Genomic DNA, 23,466 nt, shown 5'->3' on the forward strand with positions numbered 1-23,466 from the left:
CTGCCTCCTGGGTTCAAGCAATTCTCCTCCCTCAGCCTCCCAAGTAGCTGGGATTACAGGCGCCCACCACCATGCCTGGCTAATTTTGTATTTTTAGTAGAGACGGGGTTTCTCCACGTTGGTCAGGCGGGTCTCAAACTCCTGACCTCAGGTGATCTATCCGCCTCGGCCTCCCAAAGTGCTGGGATTATAGGCATGAGTCACCGCGCTTGGCAAACTGTCAGTCTTGGAGGCCTTCCTGGAACTGGGATTAATCAGAAGCCAGCCTGGTGAATTAGCCTCTAAGATGGAGCTGCTTTGGCCTCCACATCCACTGAGTGCTCTCTGTGCGCCAAGGCCAGCTCCAGGTACCAAGGTATAAATAGCAAATAAAATGGATGGTCCCCCTGCTCTGTTGAACTCCCAGTCTGATGAGAAACAAAGCCAGGCTCCCCTGCAGTGAGAAGGTCGCCTTAGAGCTGCTACTTAGGGATGAAGATGTGGTTCTCCATCCCATTTGAGGACCATGAGCAGCACACAGAGTGTGAGGGAGCAGCAGTCAGGCAAAGGCTCGAGGCAGGAAGGAGCCTGCATGGCAGGTGCCCGGGGAGGATGGGAAGCAAGCAGACGCCCGTGTTACTTGGCTAGCTGCTGTGTCACCCCAGTTTCTACCTCCACAGTCCCATGGCAGTCTCCCCTGGTGTGTCTGTGCTTCTGTCTCTTCTAAGGACACTAGTTCTATTGACTCTAGGGCCCATCCTGCTCCAGTATGACCTCATCTTCACTAATTACATCTTCACTAATTACATCTGTAGCTATCCTGTTTACAAATAAGGTCATGTTCTTCATCCTACTTCCTATGGGCACCCAGTTCTGCCCTTAGCCCCTGGTCAGAAGAAGGCACTGTAAGTGCTGAGTCCACATCATGTGGCAGCACCATGTACCAGGTGGTTCAGGAACCAGGTATCATACATAGGATCCCAATTAAATGTGTCCAGGCTCCAGCCACTTCTCATACCCTTCATAGCTACTTTTCTGGCCCATGTTCCCTAGACCAGTCAAGTGGCATCACTGCCCCACTTAGACTCTCCAGAGCACCTCTGAGGGCTTCTGAACCCCCACCACTCTTGGGTCATGTGCCCTTGGGTGCCCTCTGCTGACACTAGCCTCAGAGCCTGTCCCCTGCTCTCAGAAGTGCCCATGCCCTTTTGCCAGCCCTTCCAGGGCTCTGTGCCAGCGCCTCCTGTCAGAGCATAGCCGAGCAGGCTCTCCTCTTCTCCACCCTGCCCTGCCCTGTCCCTCCGGTTTAGATTTGTTTATGGTCTTTCCTTATTGGAACACAAACTCATGGGAACAGAGACTTTCCTCAGTCCTAGAGGAGGCTGTGCTTGGTGTGGGTGTGCACATGTAACTGACTGAGGGGGCAAAGCCCCTTTGGGGTGCTAGGAGCAAGCATGGGGCATAGGTCCTGAGTCTTGGCTCTGAGTTCTCATCCTGCCCCTGGATGGCTGTGAGCTGCAGCCATTTACCCTCTCTGGGCCCCGGTGTCCCCATCAGTGGGAAGGGTTGGTAATGAAGAGCCAGACCTTCAGGGTCAGACTCCACCTGCCCCAGCTGGGTGGAGTTGGGACAGTCACTGCACCCCTGGCCTCAGCCTGGACTGTAAGCAGGGCAGCACCCCTTTATGGACGGAGGGTTCCTCAAGAGACAGTATTGCAGAGACGGTGGGTGATTTTCATATTACTTCTTGTTTGTTCCCCACAACAACCCTGGGAGACGGTTCTCCATCCCCATTCTGCAGATGAGAAAACAGGCACTGAGAAGGTAATCACCTAGGCCAGAGGTCCCCAACCTCCGGGCCACAGACCCAAAGCTTCACCTGTATTTATAGCCATTCCCCATCACTTACATTACTGTCTGAGCTCCGCCTCCTATCAGATCAGCAGTGGCATTAGATTCTCATAGGAGCACAAAGCCTATCGTGAACTGCACATGTGAGGGACGTAGGTTATATGCTCCTTATGAGAATCTAATGCCTGATGGTCTGTCAGTGTTTCCCATCACCCCCAGATGGAACTGTGTAGTTGCAGGGAAACAAGCTCAGGGCTCCCACTGATTCTATATTATGGTGAGTTGTAGAATTATTTCATTCTATATTACAATGTAATAATAACGGAAATAAAGTCCACAATAAATGTAATGTGCTGGAACCATCCTGAAACCATCCCCCTCACCACTCCTGGCCGTGGAAAAACTGTCTTCCACTAAACCAGTCTCTGGTGCCAGAAAGGTTGTGGACAGCTGACCTAGGCCAAGGTCACGCATTAAGAAGTGGCAGAGCCCAGATCTGAGCCCAGGCATGGACTCAAGGGCCCATGCTCTTGTCTGCCACACTGGGCTGCCCTCTCAGGCTGATGGCGCTCTGCCTGGGGTCAGGCCCAGGTGGGAGAAGCACATAGGGCAGGGAGGAGGGGTTCCTTCTGGGCGAGTGTCAGAGAGGGAAGTGCGGTTCAGTTTTCTACACACACAGTGTGCATTCAGAAGCTTTTCTGGGTGGAAGCACAAGAAAATGTGAACAGCTGTCTCCTCCGGGGAGAGCAGTGGGGCAGGATGAGAGGAGTGGCTCTCACTTCCTTTTGTGCTGAAATATTTAAGAGTAAGTCGTGGGTATCCTCACATTCCTACCCTAAATACTTCAGTACACATCTTTTCCTGGAGAGTCATACACACAGCCACTGTCACACACACACTCACACACCTCGCAAAGTCGGAAATTAGCAGCATCATCTCACACTGAGGTCATGGTCATATTTTTCCAGTTGTCTGGAAGTGTCTTGCTGCTGATCAGCCTAATGTGAGGCCACCCCAGGACCTCAGGCTGAGTCTAGCCATCCTGTCCCTGCAGTCTGTGTCATGGCAGCACGTTCTCTATTCCTCGGGGCTAGCCTTCCTTTGGGGTGTCTGTCCCTGGCTTGGATCTGCCCATCTGCTGCCTCTCACAGTGCTCAGCCTGGCCCTAAACCTGAGCTTCCTGCGAATCGGAATCACGGCTAGAGTCTGGATTCTGTGCATATCAGCGTTTTGCTGGGACTGTCGTGGGTGGGGTTATGATGTCACCTGATAGGCAGCCCTCCCACCACTGATAGTGCCAGCGTTGGCCACAGCACAAAATGACTTTGTGATTTGTCCCTGTGTTGTAAAGTCACGTCCGCCTTGTGGCTGGACAGTGATCTGGCTATGGTCATGCTTCATTGCATTTTTCATTATACACCTTTTTGGCTTTTGCACCACGTATTTATATTCCTGTTAAATATTACCTGGTGTAGGCCAGGTGGGGTGGCTTACGCCTGTAATCCCAGCACTTTGGGAGGCTGAGGCGGGTAGATCATGAGGTTAGGAGTTCAAGACCAACCTGGCCAACATAGTGAAATCCCGTCTCTCCTAAAAATACAAAAAATTAGCTGGGTGTTGTGGTTCATGCCTGTAGTCCCAGCTACTCAGGAGGCTGAGGCGGAGGTTGCAGTGAGCCGAGACCACTCCATCGCACTCCAGCCTGGATGACAGAGTGAGACTCCATCTCAAAAAAAAAAAAAAAAAATTACCTGGTATAATCTGAACTTAACTTTTTTATGATTTGCCTCATTAGACTAAAAGCAGCCTTCCCAGCCCCTCCCTGCAGGGAGGTAAAGTGAGGGCCCTGGATGCTCTCCTGTGTTGAGAAGTGGTGGGAATGTCCTCAGTAGCCAAGATAATTGCTGATTCAGGAAGTGGCCCCTGGAACCACAGGATGCTGTCATTACATTGAGGAAGCGCTTTGCTGCTGTTCAATAACGAGGAAGGAACTTAGCTGGACTGGAGAACTGACCACTGGACAGTAGACGCTGACCCTGGGCTCAGCGCTGGCTCCCTAGCCCCTCCCTCGAAGTAGGCCAGCCCAGCAGAAAGCAGCCCCAGGCCTGTTCCTTGGAGGCCTGGGAAGGGCCATGCTTTCTGTGTGTGAGGTGGAGGGTTGGGTGCCTGACAGAGCTTAACCCTCAGGTGGTCTAGTCTCCATGGATGGAGGACAGAGCACCAGCTCAGGACAGGGCTGGAATCTACAGGGAAGAGCCACCTGCATCCCGGCACTCCTGACCCCTTTGTAGGTCAGTTGCTTACCTCCTCCCACAGGCCCCACTGTCTTCATTTCGCTGATGTGGGAGCAGAAGCTCAAAGAGGTCAGGCTATCACATGGACTCCCACTGCTGGTCAGTGGTGGAGACAAGGTTCGTCTGTCCAGTGCTGTTTCCACTATCTGGTCTTCTCTTGGCTGACATGCACAGGGTGTGAGAAGTGGTGGCAGCGCTTGGGCCCATGTGGGGTGTTCTCACGCCCCCCAAGTCTGGCCACCTTTCATTTTTGCTGAGTTGTCATACATGCCTGTGTACCCAGCATTACCAGACTAGGCCCAGGGACATACGAAGACCAGGACCTTACCCTGCCTTCCCCATAGGGTCTGTGACGCTCACGTACCTGTGCAGTCATGCTGCCTACTGCACAGAGCCATTTGATGGTAGAATCCTGTCCCACGTGCTGTAAAATGTAAACATACACTTGTGGGGTTTTTGGTTTTTTTGTTTTGTTTTGTTTTTGTTTTTGTTTTTTTGTGACAGTCTTGCTCTGTTGCCCAGACTGGAGTGCAGTGGTGTGATCTTGGCTCGCTGCAACCTCCACTTCCCTAGTTCAAGTGATTCTCATGCGTTAACCTCCTTAGTAGCTGGGACTACAGGCACGTGCCACCACACCTGGCTAAATTTTGTATGTTTAGTAGAGACAGGGTTTTGCCCTGGTTGGCCAGGCTGATCTCGAACTCCTGGCCTCAAGTGATCCACCCACCTTGGTCTCCCAAAGTGCTGTGACATCATTACAGGCATGAGCCACCACGCCTAGCCTACATTTGGATTTTTTGTAACTGCCGCTTTCTTTCTCTTTGACCTATCCATGCAGATTAGAGGAGGCTCTTTAATCAGCACTGTGTGGCTGGCAGATGCTGCTTCTGTACTTTCTAGGAAAATTGCAAAATGTAGTTGATAAGAATCAATTTCCTCTTTTTCTACCGACTCGATTGCCTTCTTCCACAGTTACCTGAAAGTGGCCCACTGAAGCATCTTTATTAGAAAATCTTTCACCCTTTGTTTTAGGAGCACTTTTGGGAAAGGATGTCTCTCCCTTAGCACAGAGTTCAGGCACCCAGGCTCTGCGGGGCAGTCCCTGGAGCAGACAGGGTAGACTTGAGTGGGAGAGACCCTTGTCTGTCTGAGTTGGGAGAGTTTTCTTGATCTTCTTTTTAGATTGTATTTTGAGGGAAATGTTGGGCTTTTCTAGCCTTCCTACTCAGCCTCTCCCGCTTAGGCTTTTTCTCAGCCAGTGTGACAGACTGGAAAGGATAGAAATAAGGCCTACCTGTGGTTACAGTTCTTGGCCACAGCAAGTGAAGACTTGGAGCTCTTCCAGTGGGATTCATAATGCAAAAGGCCGCCTTCACAGAAGAAGGGCTATGCATTTGGTGCAACTTTAGTGATGAGCTTAAACGAACAATTCCTGTTCTTCCTTCCAGTGAGTGTCTGGGAAGAAAGCAACCTGCAACAATGAGTGAGTGGCACATCCTCCAGCACTTGCTTTTTCCCTTGGTCCCTGTGAGCTCTGAACCTTCAGATCCTCAGAGCAGAGCCAAAGCCAGGCTCAGGTGGTCAGAAGGGCCCATTCAGGCCTGTCTCACAACGACATCTGTGTTCACTGTCATGTGCATGGGCACAAGAGGCCCTTTGTGGAGCTGAGCTGCTGTCACCAAGGCAAGAATATCTCTGCTGGAATCCTCCCTCGAAGTTCAGACCCGCTGTGTGTAGCTCAGCTGATGTTCAGTGGTTGGTGGCCAAGAATTCTGCCATCTGCAGAACTGAAAGCTGTACATCCGTTTATGAAAACCACAACATTCAGGGGAATACCCTTTGTCTTTAATTTCCACATTGATGTGGTGAGCTATGATGTGGTGAGCCGGTATGTGCCAGCTGTGCATTATTGTGACAGTGTCAGTTATGGTAGACATAAACATGTACGTTTGCATTTGAAGCTAGTCTGGCCTTGCAGATGTGCTAGAAAGCTCAGAGGACAAAGGAGGCCTCACTTCTCCAGCAGGTCCAATTCAGATTCCCGCACCCACTCTCCCCCTCCAACCTGGCTGTATCAGTCACTGTAGCTGTGCAACCCAGTACCAGCTTCCCTGCCAGGATGGGGCTTGTTTTCCAGAGCACGTTTTTCGGGGTGGGGTGGGATATGAGCCTTCTACTTGATTCATTTGTGGTTTCCATTTGGTAGTAAATGAGATGTGTCAGAAGTGCAATATTATAAAGCAAGGGTTTTGTGAACCAACCCTCAGAGATTCCTTATCAGGAAAGAGGCTGGGAACAGGTGGCTGGAGTGGTTAATGATTTGGATGGGAGTGCCCTGTTCAACTGAGAAGAGTCCCCTGGAACTGTCTGGCTTCCTTTATTCTCTTCCATGTGGATGGTGACATCTTTTTGAACATAGAAAAGCCCAAACTTGAGAGTTCTGATTGGCATAGGTGAAGTTTAAGAACAAAGCCCACAAAAAAATATACTTTTTGTTTTGGTGTATTATTAAGAAATCAAGTTGTTAAGGTGGATTGAGGACTTTTCATCACCCTCTAACTTTATTTCTGAAGAGATACTTTGGGAAATATAATTGGGTGATAACACTAAGATGGGATTTGACTTTGATTTTATTTAGAAAAATACATTTGTGTTTTTATAGCTGCAATTTTCTTTTTCTTTCTTTTTGTTTTTTTTCGAGACAGAGTCTCGCTCTGTCGCCCAGGCTGGAGTGCGGTGGTGCGATCTCGGCTCACTGCAAGCTCTGTCTCCCGGGTTCACACCATTTTCCTGCCTCAGCCTCCTGAGTAGCTGGGTCTACAGGCACCCACTATCACGCCTGGCTAATTTATTTTGCATTTTTAGTGGAGATGGGGTTTCACCATGTTAGCTAGGATGTTCTCAATCTCCTGACCTTGTAGCTAGGATGGTCTCGATCTCCTGACCTCGTGATCCACCTGCCTCGGCCTCCCAAAGTGCTGGGATTACAGGCGTGAGCCACTGCGCCCGGTCTGTTCCAAAGTAAATTTATTGCTATATGTTTTGTGTGTCTTTAAGAATTTCAAGACAGGGTGATGCCTCTGCTTGGCAACCTCACGTGGTAGAGAAATTCCCAGTCTCCTGCCCGGCCCCACCTCAGCCCTCTGCCCAGAAGCAGCCTCTTTCTACCTGCCCTGGTTCTTCTGTGGATCACATCTGTGGCCTGAATTGCATTTAGGCCTCTTCCCCTGTTTTATTCAACATAGCCGTGGCCCAGCCATCTGAAAGCCTCCTTTGCCAAGAATTATTCCCAACCTTTTAGTTTCTTTCAAAGAGGAAAACCATAAGAATCAAATATAGACTGGAAAGTAAGGCAGAAGCAACACCTAGGTGAGTGAATCCTGCTAGTTAGGTTTCCTAAAATAGATGTAATGAAAGAAGGAAGTAAACTAATACACAATTAGAACACTTATTTATTTTTTGAGATGGAATCTTGCTCTTTTGCCCAGGCTGGAGTGCAGTAGCTTGATCTTGGCCCACTGCAACCTCTGCCTCCTGTGTTCAAGCAGTTCTTCTGCCTCAGCCTCCCAAGTAGTTGGGATTACTGGCACCCGCCACCACACCCAGCTAATTTTTGTATTTTCAGTAGAGACCGGGTTTTACCACTTTGGCCAGGCTTCTCTAGAACTCCTGGCCTCAGGTGATCCGCCTCAGCCTCCCAAAGTGCTAGGATTACAGGCATAAGCCGCCGTGCCCGGCAAATTAGAACATTTTAAAATGACCCGTTAACCATGAAATTGAATTCTGTAGTTGTCCATCTGTCCATCTATCGACCTGTGCATGCACCTGTCCATCCTTGCATGTAAGCCTCCACCCAAGAGGTGTTTGTCAGCCAGGGGTGAGTGCTACACGGCAGAGGTGCAGAGGTGCAGAGTCTGATACAGCGTCAGGATGGATGGGAAGGACCAAGTCGGGGAAGCTGAGCTCTGAATACGAAAGAGGAGGTGGGTGCGCTGGGGGAACTGCATGCACAGAGACCCAGGAGGAGGACAGGGCGAAGAACCATCTAAAGCAGTAGCTCCAAATCTCTCAGTGGGCAGATCTTGCTCTGAGAGTTTTAGAGAAGCTATGGATCCTTCCTGAAACGGGGCAGAGGTTGGCACATACTTCCAAAACTCTACAATAATTTCTGGAGGCATTTAGATTTTCTCATCCATGAGACATCCTAATGACTGTGTAAGTCCCAGCACCCAGCACCATGGTTTATGGTGTGAATGTCAAGACTCCAGTGGGGTTTGTTACATTGGCTACGACTTCACATCTCATTCATTCAGTAAAAACTGTCTTTCCAGGAGCTGCTTAGAAGTATTTAAACTAGCTAAGTGCACAGCAAAAGTGTCTGCATGTGTGTCTGCATTTTTATCTCTATTTCTTTCTAATCAGTGTACAAAGCTGCTTACAAAACGAAAATGTCTGGGGTCACTGCAGAAATGGGCAGGCTTCATTTTCTATGATCTCGTAGTAACACTGTGAGAGGCAAAGGTCAACTTTTTTTTTTTTTTTTTTTTTTTTGAGACAGAGTCTCACTCTGTCACCAGGCTGGAGTGCAGTGGTGAGATCTCGGCTCACTACAACCTCTGCCTCCCGGGTCTCTAAGCGATTCTCCTGCTAGCTGGGATTACAGGCACACGCCACCACACCCAGCTAATTTTTGCAGTTTTAGTAGAAACAGCATTTCACCATGTTGGCCAGGATGGTTTCAATCTCTTGACCTTGTGATCTGCCTGCCTTGGCCTCCCAAAGTGCAGGGATTATAGGCGTGAGCCAGCGTGCCTGGTCTCAAAAGTCAACTCTTGAGCGTTGGTGTGCCTGGAGTGAAGTCTTTGGTCTCCAGATGCCCTGCACTTGTTTGAAGGATGCTCTTTGGTCCAGCTTGAGTTAGTTCCATTTTTGGAGCACTGCAGATCTGCAGTGAAGACTGAGGTTCTGATCCTTGTGAGGTCTGATGGCTGGGGCTTGCACACCCAAAGGCATTTTCTCTTGGTTGGTCCTAGGGGGGTTCTGTATTTGGGAAGCTACATTTGGCTGTCACTTATTTTAACATTCAAATATTTGTAAGCCTTTCCTTTCCTCTGCCTGCATTGTTGGGCTACTGCTGGACCTTATGGGTTTGAGATGGGAATGGGATGTGGTCTGCTCAGGAAACCGCTATGCAGGAGCTGTATCAGCCTTGTCTTTTGCATGTGATGACTTGTTCTTCCTCAACAGCCACCTCCCCACGAGTGTCCTCCGAGCTGGAGCAAGCCCGGCCCCAGACTAGTGGAGAAGAGGAGCTTCAGCTGCAGCTGGCACTTGCCATGAGCAGAGAAGTGGCTGAGCAGGTCAGTGCCCCAGGCAGGTCTGCACTGCATTGACTGCCCGTGCTCGGGGTGGAGTGTGGCTCACTGGGAGGATGATGGCAGACACAGCCCTGTCTCCAAAACGTTTCAGATATGCTTGCTGAGATGGCATTTTGTGCTGCCATCAGTGTGTATCCTTGTCACCCTGTGTCCCTCCCAGTCAGGGAGGGATCCCATGCAAAGTTACATTTAGGAAAGGTTTTCTAGGAAGTCATTGCCAAGGAGAGAAACCAGTTAAAAATGCTTCCCAGAAACACTTGTGCAGACACAGCCATGTCTGGGCTTTCCCTGAGTGAGCTGAGCCTGCCCAGGCTCCTTGAAGGGTGGCATGCAAGGTGGGCACAGGGATGCAGGCCTGAGGGGCAGGAGCCAGCCTAACCCTTGCCAAGCACTTTGGTGACCTGTAGCAAGAGATTTGCAGAAAAACAAAGACTGGAAAAAATGCTCGCAAAATGAGAGTGCTTGTGTTTCGATGACAGAAGTATGTATAGTTTTAATTTTTTCAGGTCCCATTTTTCTCTTCTTTTTTTCTTTTTTCTTTCTTCTCCTTCTCTTTTCTCTCTTCTCCTTTTCTTTTTTTCTTTCCTTCTTTTTTTTTCTTTTTTTTTTTTTTTTGACAGAGTCTTGCTCTGTCACCCAGGCTGGAGTGCAGTGGTGCAATCTTGGCTTACTGCGACCTCCGCCTCCTGGGTTCAAGTGATTCTTGTGCCTCAGCGTCCCGAGTAGCTGGGATTTCAGGCGCTTCCCACCATGCCAGGCTTATTTTTGTATTTTTAGTAGAGGTAGGGTTTCACCATGTTGGTCAGGCTGGTCTTGAACTTCTGACCTCAAGTGATCTGCCCACCTCGGCCTCCCAAAGTGCTGAGAGTACAGTCGTGGGCCACCGCGCCTGTCCCCCATTTTTCTTTAGTAAGCATGCATTACTTTACAATAGGGAGGAGGGAAAGGAGCAATTAGAGTGGCCTTACAAATTGTCATGCCTTTGGTTGCAGTTATCAGGGCTGTGTCCACTGACCTTTGGTTAAAAAAAGTAGATGGGACCGGGGCAGCACAGGGATTCCTCTCCTCTGTTAGAAGTTGATGTTCAGCGAGGAATACTAGGGATACATAGATTTGAGAACAGATAGGTTTGTCCCGGCATTGTTTGTGTGTCTATAATTGGCAACATTCTAAAGCTCAGTAACAGCGGGCAGTCTCAGTTGTGGCCTCTCTTTCCCTGCAGTGGGAAACAGGCCGCCAGTAACTGCCCACGTGGATGCATGAGGCTCCATGGCCGGCAGCCCAGGAAGAAGGTGCATGGTAGCATCCACTGAGAAACACAGGGACAGACAGACAGTTTGAGCCCATTTTAGTTAATATTTATAATAAAATATAAGGGAGCAAGTTCAAACTCCCATGCTGATCAATAGTGGGATTGTCCCTTTGAATAGCTACTGTGTGCCAGTCTGGGTAATACCATGAGACCCTGTCTCTTAAAAACAAGAAAAGAAAAAAATACAAGAATATATTATTTATATTTAATTATTATATTATATAAAAGCTTAGGATAACCCTGTCTTTTGCATATGGTGACTTTGCCTTAAATAAAGATAGTGAATCATTTCTGTTAGGAATCATAGAAATATGCAGCCATTTTCCGGAAGCATACACAGTGGAGGTGGAATGATACGTGATATTTATCTTCTTTCTAATTCCTTTTTGGGTTGTCAGATTTGTGTTTTATAAGGACACGTATTGCTTCTATAAGTAGAAAGAATTTATAAAGCCACTTTCATTTCGAGAAAAAAAATTTTAGATTAAGCATTCCCTTTCCCCAGTTTGGTGGTACCTGAGCCATGGTCTCCCTGGTGTGACCCCAAGGGGGTCAAAGTCACAGGAGTCGCAATGAGGGAGGAGCCTTCTGGGTACATACACATTTGGAGTTTGAAAGTAATTGTATTTTACAAGTAGTTTTGAAATCTTCCTTTGAAATACTACATCATACAATGTGCATTTCCTGTTTCTGGCCAGTGTGGCTTTGTTCTGTCCAGTGATGTTATTACAATTACCAGTTTGCATTGTCCCTCTACAGGAAGAACGCCTCAGGCGGGGTGATGACCTCAGATTACAGATGGCCCTAGAAGAAAGCCGAAGGGACACAGTTAAAATTCCAAAAAAGAAAGAGGTAAGAGCTTGCTGGGAGGGCAGATGTTTCACCCTGTCCTGTAGTTGTTGCCTCAGTGTCCCCCACCCGACCTCCCTTGTTGGCGTGATGCACAGTGAGTTCTCCAACCTCAGCAAATAACCCTCATGCCTGTAGTGGGCGAGGGCTAGGTGAGCAGGCGACTGAAAACATACCTGAACTAACCAGGAGACACTTAACATCCCAGTGCCTCAGTCTGCTCGTTTCTAAAATGAAGGTGATGATAGTGCTTGCCTCCTGCTTCTGTGGCTGTGGCAGCTGTCAAGTGAGCTACATGCCAGGGGCTGCGAAACGCTTTCCTGCAGCAGGGTGTGCCTCCAGTAGTGCTGGTTGCCTCGTCATCACTGTGCCAGGCTTCCTGCTTTGATGTAGAGGTGACCAGGACATGGCTGTGCTTTTGACAAACTCATCATCATCCTGTCGAGACCCAGACCCCTCCTCACCCCACAGGCCCCGGGGCTCCATTGGCCTCCCCTCTTACAGTGCTACTGAGGCCTGTGGAGCCCCTGGCTCCTGACTGGATGATGGTGATGATCCCTGATGACACATGGGGTGGTCTTGAGAGTAGGGAGCATGTGGGCAACCCCAGGAGGAGGGCCCTCAGGCTGCTCCTCGATAGTGGCTGGCAGGTGGGAGGGATGGCGTTTTAGAGGATGTCCACAGCCCAGGCAGAAGCCAGGGTTAGCCTGGAAAAGTCTGTGGAGCCCTGAGGTCTGTGAAGTCTGGTGGGGGGTTTGGCAAACAGTAAATAGCTTGTTGTGACTGGAGAGCTGGCCGGATGGGGAGGAAGATGGGACAGCTCAGTTTCGAAGTTCTTCTCAGCCTCTCCTAAAGGGCTTCACTGGAGGACGAGGCATGGGTGGTTGATATTTATGGCTAGTTCGTGGGTATTTGCTGTAACTGTAGCATAGTAAAACCTATCCCCTTCTCTTTGTCTTAAAAGCACGGCTCTCTCCCACAGCAGACTACGCTGTTGGATTTAATGGATGCTCTCCCCAGCTCAGGCCTTCCGGCCCAGAAAGCGGAGCCCTGGGGCCCGTCGGCCTCCACTAACCAGACCAACCCCTGGGGCAGGCCAGCAGCTCCTGCGAGTGCTTCAGACCCCTGGCCATCATTTGGTAAAGACCCCATTACTGGTCTCCTGTGCTTGCCTGCTGGATGGGTGAGGGGCAGGGTAGTGCTTCTTGCTGTCTCTCACCCACTTGGGTCTGGTCGATTGTAGTGGGTGTCCAGGCTCCTCTAGCCCTCATCAATTACATCCAGCTGGCCCTCGCCCTCCTCCGTGAGGATGGTGGCATGGTGTTCTCTCTTTGTTTTGAGTGGTTTTCTGCTTTGGGAGAAGGAAAGTCGACTTCACCTCAGCCTCCCACTTGCATCAGGAATGCCTTGTGCCTTCTCTGGGACACTTTTCAACTCTTTCAACCTCAGCATTGCACCCAGTGCCCCAGCTGAAGGAACCATAATACACAGCGTGGAGCATCCAAATCAAGCTGCTGTAATTAGCTGGAAATTATGATGTGCTTACCGCCACTGCTGATGAAAAGGGGATACATGTGCTATAATTCTGCTTGTTACTTAAAGCAGTAGAAAATCCGTTTAATAGGCTAAATGAATATTTTAAAGTTTTGCTTAACATGAGATGTAAGAGGAATTGTGGTGGGAAGTTCAAAATGTGAGCATGACACAACTGGTTTGATATGGGCCCACAAGTTTCTTAATCACTGGGCAGGAGCATGGCCCAGCAGGCTTTGTGAAGGCTTCCTGGTCTGGTGCCCTGGGGGGCCCCTCCTGGTGCACTAAACCCTACTGGGCATGGCTGACCTGTGGGCTTTTTGTTTGGGAACTTTGTATATGTTGTGGCATCTTGCCTGTATCTCCTGGAGTCTCTGTTTCTTTCAAAACCGTCTCATGTTCAACTTGGTTCCTTAGATGTTTACTAAAATGTACCAAACGACAGGCTGTGTTCTGCTGTGCATGACCCCTGAGACAACAGGTGATTATTGTGCCTGTTGTCTGTTGTCAAGGCCCTGCTCAGGAGCAGGCAGGACAGGAACACAGTGTAATAGCAGTACTGCGTAGACCAGGCCTCGATGGAGGTTGTTTGAGAGCATGCTGGGATGAGATGAGACTCAGTACAGGAGTCCAGGGAGTGTGAGGCAAGCATTTTGGAGGAAGGCTATTTCTGTCGAGTCCCCAGGGAAGAGAAGGTGGCCAGGCAACAAGAGGCAGGGAGTTCCCTGCAGAAGACTCAGAGTGTGAGAAGCAGAGGGGTACGGAGTGGTGGAGTGGGTGCAGATGCAACCAGCCTATGTGAACCGGGAAGCAGGGGAGAAGGGCCCAGATCACTCAGGGCCTGCACTCAGCCTTACAAAGTGCTTGGACTTGGTCCAGAAGACACTGTCAGCCCCAGATGCCCTTTAGCATGTGGTGAGTTCTGATAGCTTGATGGTGGCCTCTGCAACCCAGGCAGGGCCTCATACCCCCTTTGGCAGGAGCCCTCTGGGCCTTGGGAAAAGCCCCAGGCAAAATTGCCCACAGCTTTCATTCACTGAAGGCCAGTTCCAGGGCAGCTCAAGAGGTTGGTTCACAGGGTTTGTCACCTGTGTGTGGTACCCCCAGGGAGCCTGTGGTAAGATTTTACCACCACACATGGGGACTGTGGTGCCCCAGGGCAGGCAGACCCTTTCAGACAGTGGCTTTGGCTTTATTTTTAAATCTGAAGAATGATTAGTCTGTGAAGTGATGGCCACCGGAAGTTATGGTTAGGGTGTTTTCAGGAAAGACTGTTCATTAAACTGTTGGATAGTTATCTTAGTGCCCTGTAAAGAAAGTGGTCACACCAGGAGCCAGGTGGGTTTAATAGAGTTAAATTCTGGGGAGGGAATTGGGGATCAGAGTGGTGGGAAGGAGGCTTAGTTTTCACACTTTACCTTTTTATATTGTTTGACTTGTTTACCAGGGGTAAGTTTTTCCCAGTCAGGAGAGACAAAAATCTTGAAAGATCTTTAAATGACCAAGTTATGCCCAGCCTTTCTTTTGGCGGTGGACAGGGCTATGCCCTGGACCCAAGTGTCCTGGGCTGAGCCAAGGACCTGACCTGACCCTCTAAGAACACAGTGTAATAGCAATACTGTGTTGAGAGCACCCTGGGATGAGACTCGGTACAGGAGTCCAGGGAGTGTGAGCGGGGGAGTCTCCCCTAATGAATGGGAGCAGCTTGGTGGGCCTGGTGGGCTGCTGCTTCACCTAAGAATGCTGCCCACATGAATCTGCCCTCCCAAATTTTAAGAACTTGAGATAAAATTCACCATTTCAACCTTTTTTTTTTTCTTTTTTGAGATAGAGTCTCACTGTCACCCAGGCTGGAGTGCAGTGGCACCATCTTAGCTCATTGCAACCTTTGCCTCCCAGGTTCAAGCAATTCTCCTGCCTCATCCTCCTGAGTAGCTGGGATTACAGGCGCCCACCACCACACCCGGCTAGTTTTTTAATTTTTAGTAGAGACGTGGTTTCACCACGTTGGCCGAGCTGGTCTCAAACTCCTGACCTTAAGTGATCCGCCTGCCTTGGTCTCCCAAAGTGCTGGGATTACAGGCATGAGGCACCACGCCTGGCCCATTTCAACCATTTTAAAGTGGACACTTGACTGGTTTTCAGCACATTCACAATGTTGTGCAGCCACCATCAGATGTTTAATTCCAGAACATTTCCATCACCCCAGAAAGAAACCACATACCCAGCCCCTGGCAACCACTGATGTGCTTTCTATCTCCAGGGATTCACCTCTCTGGACATTTTGTAGAAATGGAGTCATGCACTATGTGGGCTTTTGTGCCTGGCTTATTTCGTTTAGCATCATGTTTTCGAGGTTCATCGATGTTATACCATGTGTCAGTCCTTCATGACTTTCTGTGGATAAGTAATATTCCATTGCATGGATATGTAACACTTTGTTTAACCATTCAGCAATTGATGGATATTTGGTCTGTTTCCACATTTTGGCTGTTATGAATCCAGTTTTTTTAAAGAACAGATGGAAACCTAGATGTTTGAAATCTATTAGTGTTTAAATGTTGGCTGTGAATTTTAAAAATTAAGAGTATGGTTGGAGCTAATTAAAAGCTATCTGAGGATGGGCACATGTGGCTTGTTGACTGCCAGTTTGCCATCTCTTGCCACTTGCCCAACCTAGGACCTTCTTGGTTCTGATGCACTTGGCATTATTACCAGTGACTTGGGGAGGAGACAGGCCACTAAAGCCCAGAGACATTGTTAGTAGGTTTGGGGCAGGCTCAGTGCTTATGGCACCATGTCCTGTACTTGTCACACCATCCTGGACTGCTGCGAGGCCCTTCTGTGGCCCTGGCATGTCCTGGAAAAGTCACCACAAATTCCAATATGGAGAGATAGCCACTGTTAAAATGTTAGCTTGTCTGCTTCCTGTCATTATGTTTTTACTTAGTTGAAGCTATATTGTATATATAATTATGTGTGTGTGTATGTGTATATTTCAATTTGTAGTGTCATGAGCATTTTTAGGCATTGTTAGGAATTCTAAACAGTACCATGCTGTACCGTCATTTACTAAGCAGCCTAGTGATGTTCATAGGGGTGTTTTGCAGTTCTAGCACTCTGCTTTCGGTACAAAAATACATTAAAATCACAGTGATTTAATTCTGAGATTCTTGTAATTCTCAGTGGTAGTGTTGACCAGCTCTGCAGGAGAATGGCCCTCCGCTAGCTCCTGCATTCACTGAAGCATGTTAGCACACCCTCTGCTTCCACATTCGTCAGCATAGCCTCAGAGCAAGAGTGTGGTATTGGATTTATTGTTTAGCATCTAGTTAAATCCAATAGTGCACATTTTCAGGGTCACCCCTCCATCCTGAGACGCATTCATAAATTAGAAAGATTGGAGTCCCTTCCCATAACACTGTTAGCTGTGCCCTCTGGATGAAAGAAACACTGTTTTGAAAGCCATCATTTGTAGTGAACCCCATCATTACCGTCATTACCAGTTTTTTCCAAGCAGCACTAGAAGCTGCTTGGCCAAGTGGCCTTGGGAGGAAATGCTCAGGGCTGAAAGGAGGGAGACTGGAGCCTGCCAGGTCAGTGGGGCACTTCCTCCTCTGTTCCAGACCCACAAAGCAGCCACCTGGTCTGAGGAGGGCTCACAGCCTGCTGATTCAGAAGACCTTGGCTGGCTGGAGCCCTCTCTCTGCATTCCCGCCCACTGCCTGGGCTGGGACAGAGACTGTCTTCCGCCCTGGCAGCAGCAGGTGGTGCTGCTGGCTTGTTGGTGACCTCTGCACAGCTCAGTTCTTCTGTGACCCTCCAGTTGTGACTGCCTCCCTGTGCACATGAATATGCATCTGTGAGGCTCGGGATGAGCCAGGCTGGCGGGTGGGAGGCGACCGGGACACAGGCTCCCTGTGAATGGGCCCCACAGAGGAAGAGGCCGGAAACTGCTTGATCTTTCAAACCTTGGTTCCATCTTCGTTTCCTCTCATTCACTTGAGCTTTCAACAAGCATTTATTGATTGGGTATGTGGCATGGCCTGGACCCTGCCAAGGACGTGGAGAGGGAGAGCACAGAGAGAAGCCTTGCAGCGGATATACTATCTATTCACAGAGGAGGAGCATGTCCAGCGCCTCCCCGAGCCAGCAGGCATTCCCTGAGGGCACAGCTGGCCCTCAGGGAACGCTGATGACTTTGTGACTTTGTCCCAAGTCACATTTGAAGAAAGCAAGGTGCCACAGTGTGTGGCCTTCCACGACTCCCCCGCACACAGCAAAGAAGGTCACACTGGCCATGGGGCTGTGTATGTGTCTGGGGGGCTTTGCCCATTTGTATAGTCTGAATTTAGCCCAGCAGTTTGCGGTGTCCTGTACACACATGGGTCCCCAGTGTCACTTGCAGAATGCAAACTACACAGAGCCCACCCACGCCAAACAGCTTGTCCATGATTACCTGGATGATTTGGAGGTGGTCAGGGTTTGATCCAAGCACATACTTCACTCTGTGTTCAAAGCTATCTGAGCTGTGACCAACTTTGTCTATGCAGGCTATAAGAGTAAGAGGTTCTTGACTGGGTGCAGTGGCTCATGCCTGCAATCCCAGTATTTTGGGAGGCTGAGGCGGGTGGATCATGAGGTCAAGAGATCGAGACCATCCTTGACCAACATAGTGAAACCCCATCTCTACTAAAAATACAAAAATTAGCTGGGCATGGTGGTACGCACTTGTAATCCCAGCTACTTGGGAGGCTGAGGCAGGAGAATCGCTTGAACCTGGGAGGTGGAGGTTGCGGTGAGCCGAGATCGCGCCATTGCACTCCAGCCTGGGCGACAGAGCAAGACTCTGTCTCAAAAAAAAAAAAAAAGAGAAAAAAGTCTTTCTCAGCCAAAACTTGTTAGTTTCAACATTGGGCATGATACAGTTGCTGAGTTTTAAAATTCTTAGCAGTGCTTTTGTTTGTTATTTTAATAGCAGATTCTGAAGGGGAAGCAGGGCCCGTAAGAACTAACTGGAGGTGTCAGAAGAGTCTCTGTTTCAGGTGGCATTCCACTGGAGTGTGTAGTTCTCATGTGGAAACCTGGTCCCTGAGTCCTGGATAGTGGGTCAGTGTGCTGCTGGCTCATGGAGAGTGCTTCAGAACTCATGCAGTGGAGACATTGCACATGTTGCAGAGCTCACGGTAGAAAGAATTCTTCCAGAAATGGCCGGCTATGGTGGCTCACGCCTGTAATCACAGCACTTTAGGAGGCCAGGTTTGGCAGAAATGAGGCCGAGAGTTCGAGACCTTGGCCAATGTGCTGAAACCCCGTCTCTACTAAAAATGCAAAAAATTAGCCAGGTGGGGTGGTGTGTGCCTGTAATCCCAGCTACTTGGGAGACTGAGGCATGAGAATCACTTGAACCCGGGAGGCAGAGGTTGCAGTGAGCCAAGACCATGCCACTGCACTCCAGCCTGGGCAACAGTGAGACACACTCTCTCAAAAAAAAAAAAAAAAAAAAAAAAAGTTTTTCCAGAAATGTTAAAATGCCTTGTGTTAACTCTTAAAGATATAAACCTGTTAGTTTAAATGGTGTCTAGAACCTCACTGTCTGAGAGTACGTCTAGATGGAAGGACAGATTCTACTTTAAAAAAAAATTTTTTTTTTTTTTGAGACAGAGTCTCATTCTGTCACCCAGGCTGGAGTGCAGTGGCGCAATCTTGGCTCACTGCGACCTCTGCCTCCCAGGTTCAAGCGATTCTCCTGCCTCAGCCTCCCAAGTAGCTGAGATTACGGGCGTGTACCACTATGCCCAGCTAATTTTTTTGTATTTTTAATAGAGACGTTTTTTCACCATATTGGCCAGGCTGGTCTCGAACTCCTGACCTTGTGATCCACCTGTCTCGACTTCCCCAAGTGTTGGGATTACAGGCATGAGCCACCATGCCTGGGGACAGATTCTACTTTTGTAGGCAGCCTGGGTGTGCAGCGGCTGAAGTCAGAAAGGCAAAGCCTGAGGGACTTGGGGCTTGGAGCAGAGCTCAGACTCCTCTCTGGTGAGGGCCTTTGCAGGGGCTCAGGCATCCTGGATTCCCTTAAATGCCTAATCTTTATATTGTGTCTCATTGTCTGCCTGGCAAACTCTTACGTATTTTTGAAATCATGGCTCAGACATCCCTACTTGGGGATGTGGTCACCCTCTCCTCAGGCCTGCCTTTTGCCCTGTCTCTTGCCATTGATGGCTGCCTGTGACCTGCATACTGGCTGTAGTGGCTGTCTGTTTATCTCAGAGGGAGGGGCCATCCTGGGGCCAGGCCTGGATACTGCTGACCAAATGTTGTTTGGATAGAACAAGGTGACTGTGGGAGGCCAGAGCTTGTCTCCACCACCCATCTGCCCACTCAGGCCTGTGAGTCTGAGCTGGGCCCTCAGATGGGGCCTCACTTGTGGGGAGGGCTTGGTGAGAGGTCTGGGTGCACCCAGAGCTCAGTGTTTCTTATGCATCCTGGCTGCCCATTTGAGTCATCTCAGGAGCTTCTAAAAACCCAAATGCCTGGGCCCACCCCAGAATCTGTGTGTATGAAGAGGACAGCATCAGTATTTTACTAAAATCCCTAAGAGCTTCTCAAGAAGAATGGTTGAGAACCACTAGTCTGGTGCCCCCTGGCCCAGGGTGCCTGAATACCACTTAGTCTAAGACACTTGAGATCTCCATGTCTTAGATCATCAGGATGGAGATTATGGGCCACTCTAATCTGGTTGTGTTTCTGAGCCCCTGAAGTGGACATTTATCCAGAACCGGTTAGAAGTGGTCACTGAACTCCAGTGTGCAGAAATGCAGATAAACTACAAAGTCCCTGCCAGCCTGAAGTCCTGTGGTTCCCTTGATCCTTGTGACCTCTCTTCAATCCCTAGTAAGTGATGGAGCGCGCCCTCCGTGTGTCAGGCTTGGTTCTCAGGGACAGGGAGCAAAGCAGACCCAGCCCATGTTCTCATGGAGCACATGCTTTGGCAAGGGGGATAGATGCAGTCTTACATGCACACAAGCGGCATGAGTGCCCTGAGAAGGGTTTTGAGCTGGGTTTAGAGTGGGAACTGCATGGCAGGCTGGCATGGAGGCTGCAGGGTGGGGGCCGGGCCTTCCCAGCAAGTGCCCCCCCCCCCCCACAGTGTGTCAGGGTAGCCAGTTTGGTCAGGATGCCCTCAGCTTGACCCAGTGGCTAGGAGGTGACCACCAAGACTCAGACCCCCTTTGCTGTGCTGTTCACCTCAGAAGCTCAAGCCTTTGCTCTGGCAAGTACAATGGCTGCCTCGGGTGCCCACCTCATAGTCCCAGTTAATACAGCCCGGGGGATAGAGAGCAGATTTCTCTGTAGCTCCAGTACCATTTCTGGGATTTGGGGATGGGGGATTGGAGTTGGGGACAATTTGCAGATTGACTTTAACCAGTGAGAACCCTTCTCTGTTGCCAGGGGAGGGTCTGTCCCTTTCAAGACTGACTGGAAGTGGGTGAGGGGAGAATTCTTCCAAGGAGAACCAGGGCATCCTTGCAGGAGAAAGCAGGAGTGGGGGCTGGAAGTAACCGTGGCATGTTCCCTGACAGAGGCAAGTGGGAAGAGATAGTAGCTGGGGAGTGGGATAGTGTGAAGGGGAGACGATGCACGGTCAGGGCTGCAGGGGAAGCAAGGCTCCAGTCTGTGTCATCCAGGCACAGCTGGGCTGCTGAACATAGGCAGTGAGGAAGGGATGTTGACTCCCTCAGGCTCCACAGGGGCCAGAATCAGCCTAGCACTGAGCCTCAGGCCTCCCCTGTCCTCTATGTTGTGTCATGGCAGTCCTGAAGTCACACCACAGCTCTTCAGCTTGCAATCAGCTCTCTCCCTGATTCATCATTTCCACCATACCACTTACCTCCAGCTGGGACAGAGAGCTGAGGACCCACAAGGTGTCCTGTTGCAGGGGGTTAGAGTGAGGGCTTCTCTCTACAGTGTGATTCCAGCAGGGGGCAGGTTCAGCTTCCTGATAGCCCCTTCCCCATGTCGAGCAGAGGTGGACCTGGCAAGGGCAGCTTCAGTCCCGGAGGAGGGCAATCTGCATGAGACGCTGGAAGATGAGGAGTGAAGTGTCAGAAGGAGCTTCTGGATAGAAACAGTTATTTCTGGAGCCTCTAGAATGTTGTGGGTTCCGGGGCAGCAGCAGGAGAAGCCCTGAGTCCAAACAGGAGTGGACAGGCCACAAGGAAACAGAAGGCACTGGTGTCCATGGGATGTTGGGAATGAAGCTTGCAGATTGACGTCTGCTTTGGCCTGGCATGGCCCCTATCGCTGGGGCAAGCTTGGGAAGGAGTGAAGGCAGCACTCTCCTCCTCTCCTTCCCTGTGCTGCTACAGCTGCCAGTAGCTGATCCTGGCCAAAAGTGAAAAAGGCCACCAAGATAGTGGCTGGTGGGCCAGGTGCAGTGGCTCATGCCTGTGAGACCAGCCTGGGCAACATAGGGAGACCCCATCTTTACAAAAAAATAAAAAATCAGCCAAGCATGGTGGTGTGTGCCTGTGGTCCCAGCTACTTGGGAGGCTGAAGTGGGAGGATCACTTGAACCTAGGAGGTTGAAGCTGCAGTGAACTGTGATTGCACTACTGCACTCCAGCCTGGGTGACAGAGCAACAACCTGTCTCTAAAAAAAAAAAGAAAAAAGAAAAAGATAGTGACTGATATGGCTTAATAGTCCCTTCCTAAGGCTATTCAGCATTTCAGAGACTAGAAGGCATGAAGCTACATGTAGAATGGCTAGCAGTTGGTTCATCTTTTTGAAAGCCAAGGAGTCTCCTCTTCACCTGTCCATCCTTGAGCAGTAGAGCTGGGGCTTTTAAGAGAAGCGTTTGTAGGAATGAGAGTAGGAATGAGGAGAGAGACTAGTTGTCTCGGAGGCTCAGGAGAGCATTCCCTAGTCTTCCGAGATTGACACATCGCTGCCACCTTCTGCTGCCTTTCTCTAAGCCTCAGAGCTCAGCCAGGCTGTCACAAGCTTGCTGGGTGCCACCCTCATGTCTGATGCCAGGGCTCAAGGTAGCCCTCACCCCCGGGAGTTTACAGTCCATGAGAGACTTGTAGTTAAATAATAGTTATGGTGTTATATGATAAATGATCTAAAAGAAAGTCAAGGGGAGGATTCCAGAGGAGTCAGAGAAGGCAGGAAGAGAAAATACGAGGGCCGGAGAGGCCCAGAAGGTGCCAGGCATTTGGGAAGCAGTTGGGAATCAGTGTGGCTGGGGGTAAACATGGGAGCAGAGTGAGGATATCTAACACGTATCTGTTTGGAGTTTCAGAAGAGCTAATATTTGAAAAATGACTGAGGATTTTCAAGAATTTTGGAAAGATGCTACTTCTCCGATCCAGGAAGCCTGGTGAATCCTAAGCAAGATAAATCAAAGAAATCCCCACCGAGACGTATCCATCAGGAAACTGCAGAACGACAGAGGAAGAAAATAACTTAAATAAACCTACAGAGAACAGGCCATTCATTACAAAAAAATGGCAACTAAATGGATAGCTAACTTCTTGACAGCAACAGTAGATGTCTGAGTGGCATAGAGTCGTCAGTGTGCTACAAGAAAAACATGGTCAACCTTGAAAGCCATTGCTCGCAAAATCATCTTTCTTCCAAGAATTGATAATTTTTTAAAAAAAGAGATTTTAGGTTTGGAAACAACAGCAACAAAAACTGCCAACCCCCAGAATTCTGTATTCAGTGAAGGTGTTCTTGAAGAATAAAGGTGAAAGGATGACATCTGGTAGTAAAACACTAAGAGAAATCGTTGCCAGCACATCTGTACCGCAGAAATGCTAAAAGAAGTTCTTCAGGCTGATAGGAGGGAAAACCAGATGGAAACTCAGATCTTCAGGACAGAATGAAGAGTGTCGGAAATGGGAAGTAATGTGGGGGAACATTTCAGAAGTAATAAGGATATAAAAAAATTTGAGCAGCATAGGCCACAAGCTTGTGAATTTGTTGTTCCCAGCAATTGGAGAATACACATCCTTTGTAGTCACATGGAGAGTACTTGGAAAAAATTGATGAAAAGCTAGTCTCAACAAATTTCAAAAAATTGGTATCACATATAACAGAATTTCTGATCACAGTAAAAAATCAGTTAACAAAAGGATAAGTAGAAAGACTTCATACATCTAAAATTTTAAGAACACTTATAAATTCTTGAATCACAGAAAAAATTATAAGGAAAATCAAATATATTTAAAACCAAATTAAATATATTATATATATATT

General features: G+C 49.1%; 1 protein-coding gene across 4 annotated transcripts in view; it reads left to right on the forward strand.

Moving 5' to 3' along the window:
* Window positions 1-23,466, forward strand: part of EPN2 (epsin 2) — a 100,548-nt gene that overhangs the window by 64,121 nt on the left and 12,961 nt on the right. For all 4 annotated transcript variants that reach the window (XM_003912446.4, XM_003912445.4, XM_009189848.4 and 1 more), the window contains 3 exons: window positions 9,372-9,484; window positions 11,574-11,666; window positions 12,628-12,802. In XM_003912446.4, the coding sequence (XP_003912495.1) occupies window positions 9,372-9,484; window positions 11,574-11,666; window positions 12,628-12,802 (381 nt within the window). The remainder of the gene's footprint in view (window positions 1-9,371; window positions 9,485-11,573; window positions 11,667-12,627; window positions 12,803-23,466) is intronic.

The sequence above is a fragment of the Papio anubis genome, chromosome 17 (genome assembly GCF_008728515.1).
Source record: "Papio anubis isolate 15944 chromosome 17, Panubis1.0, whole genome shotgun sequence".
Classification (NCBI taxonomy): domain Eukaryota; kingdom Metazoa; phylum Chordata; class Mammalia; order Primates; family Cercopithecidae; genus Papio; species Papio anubis.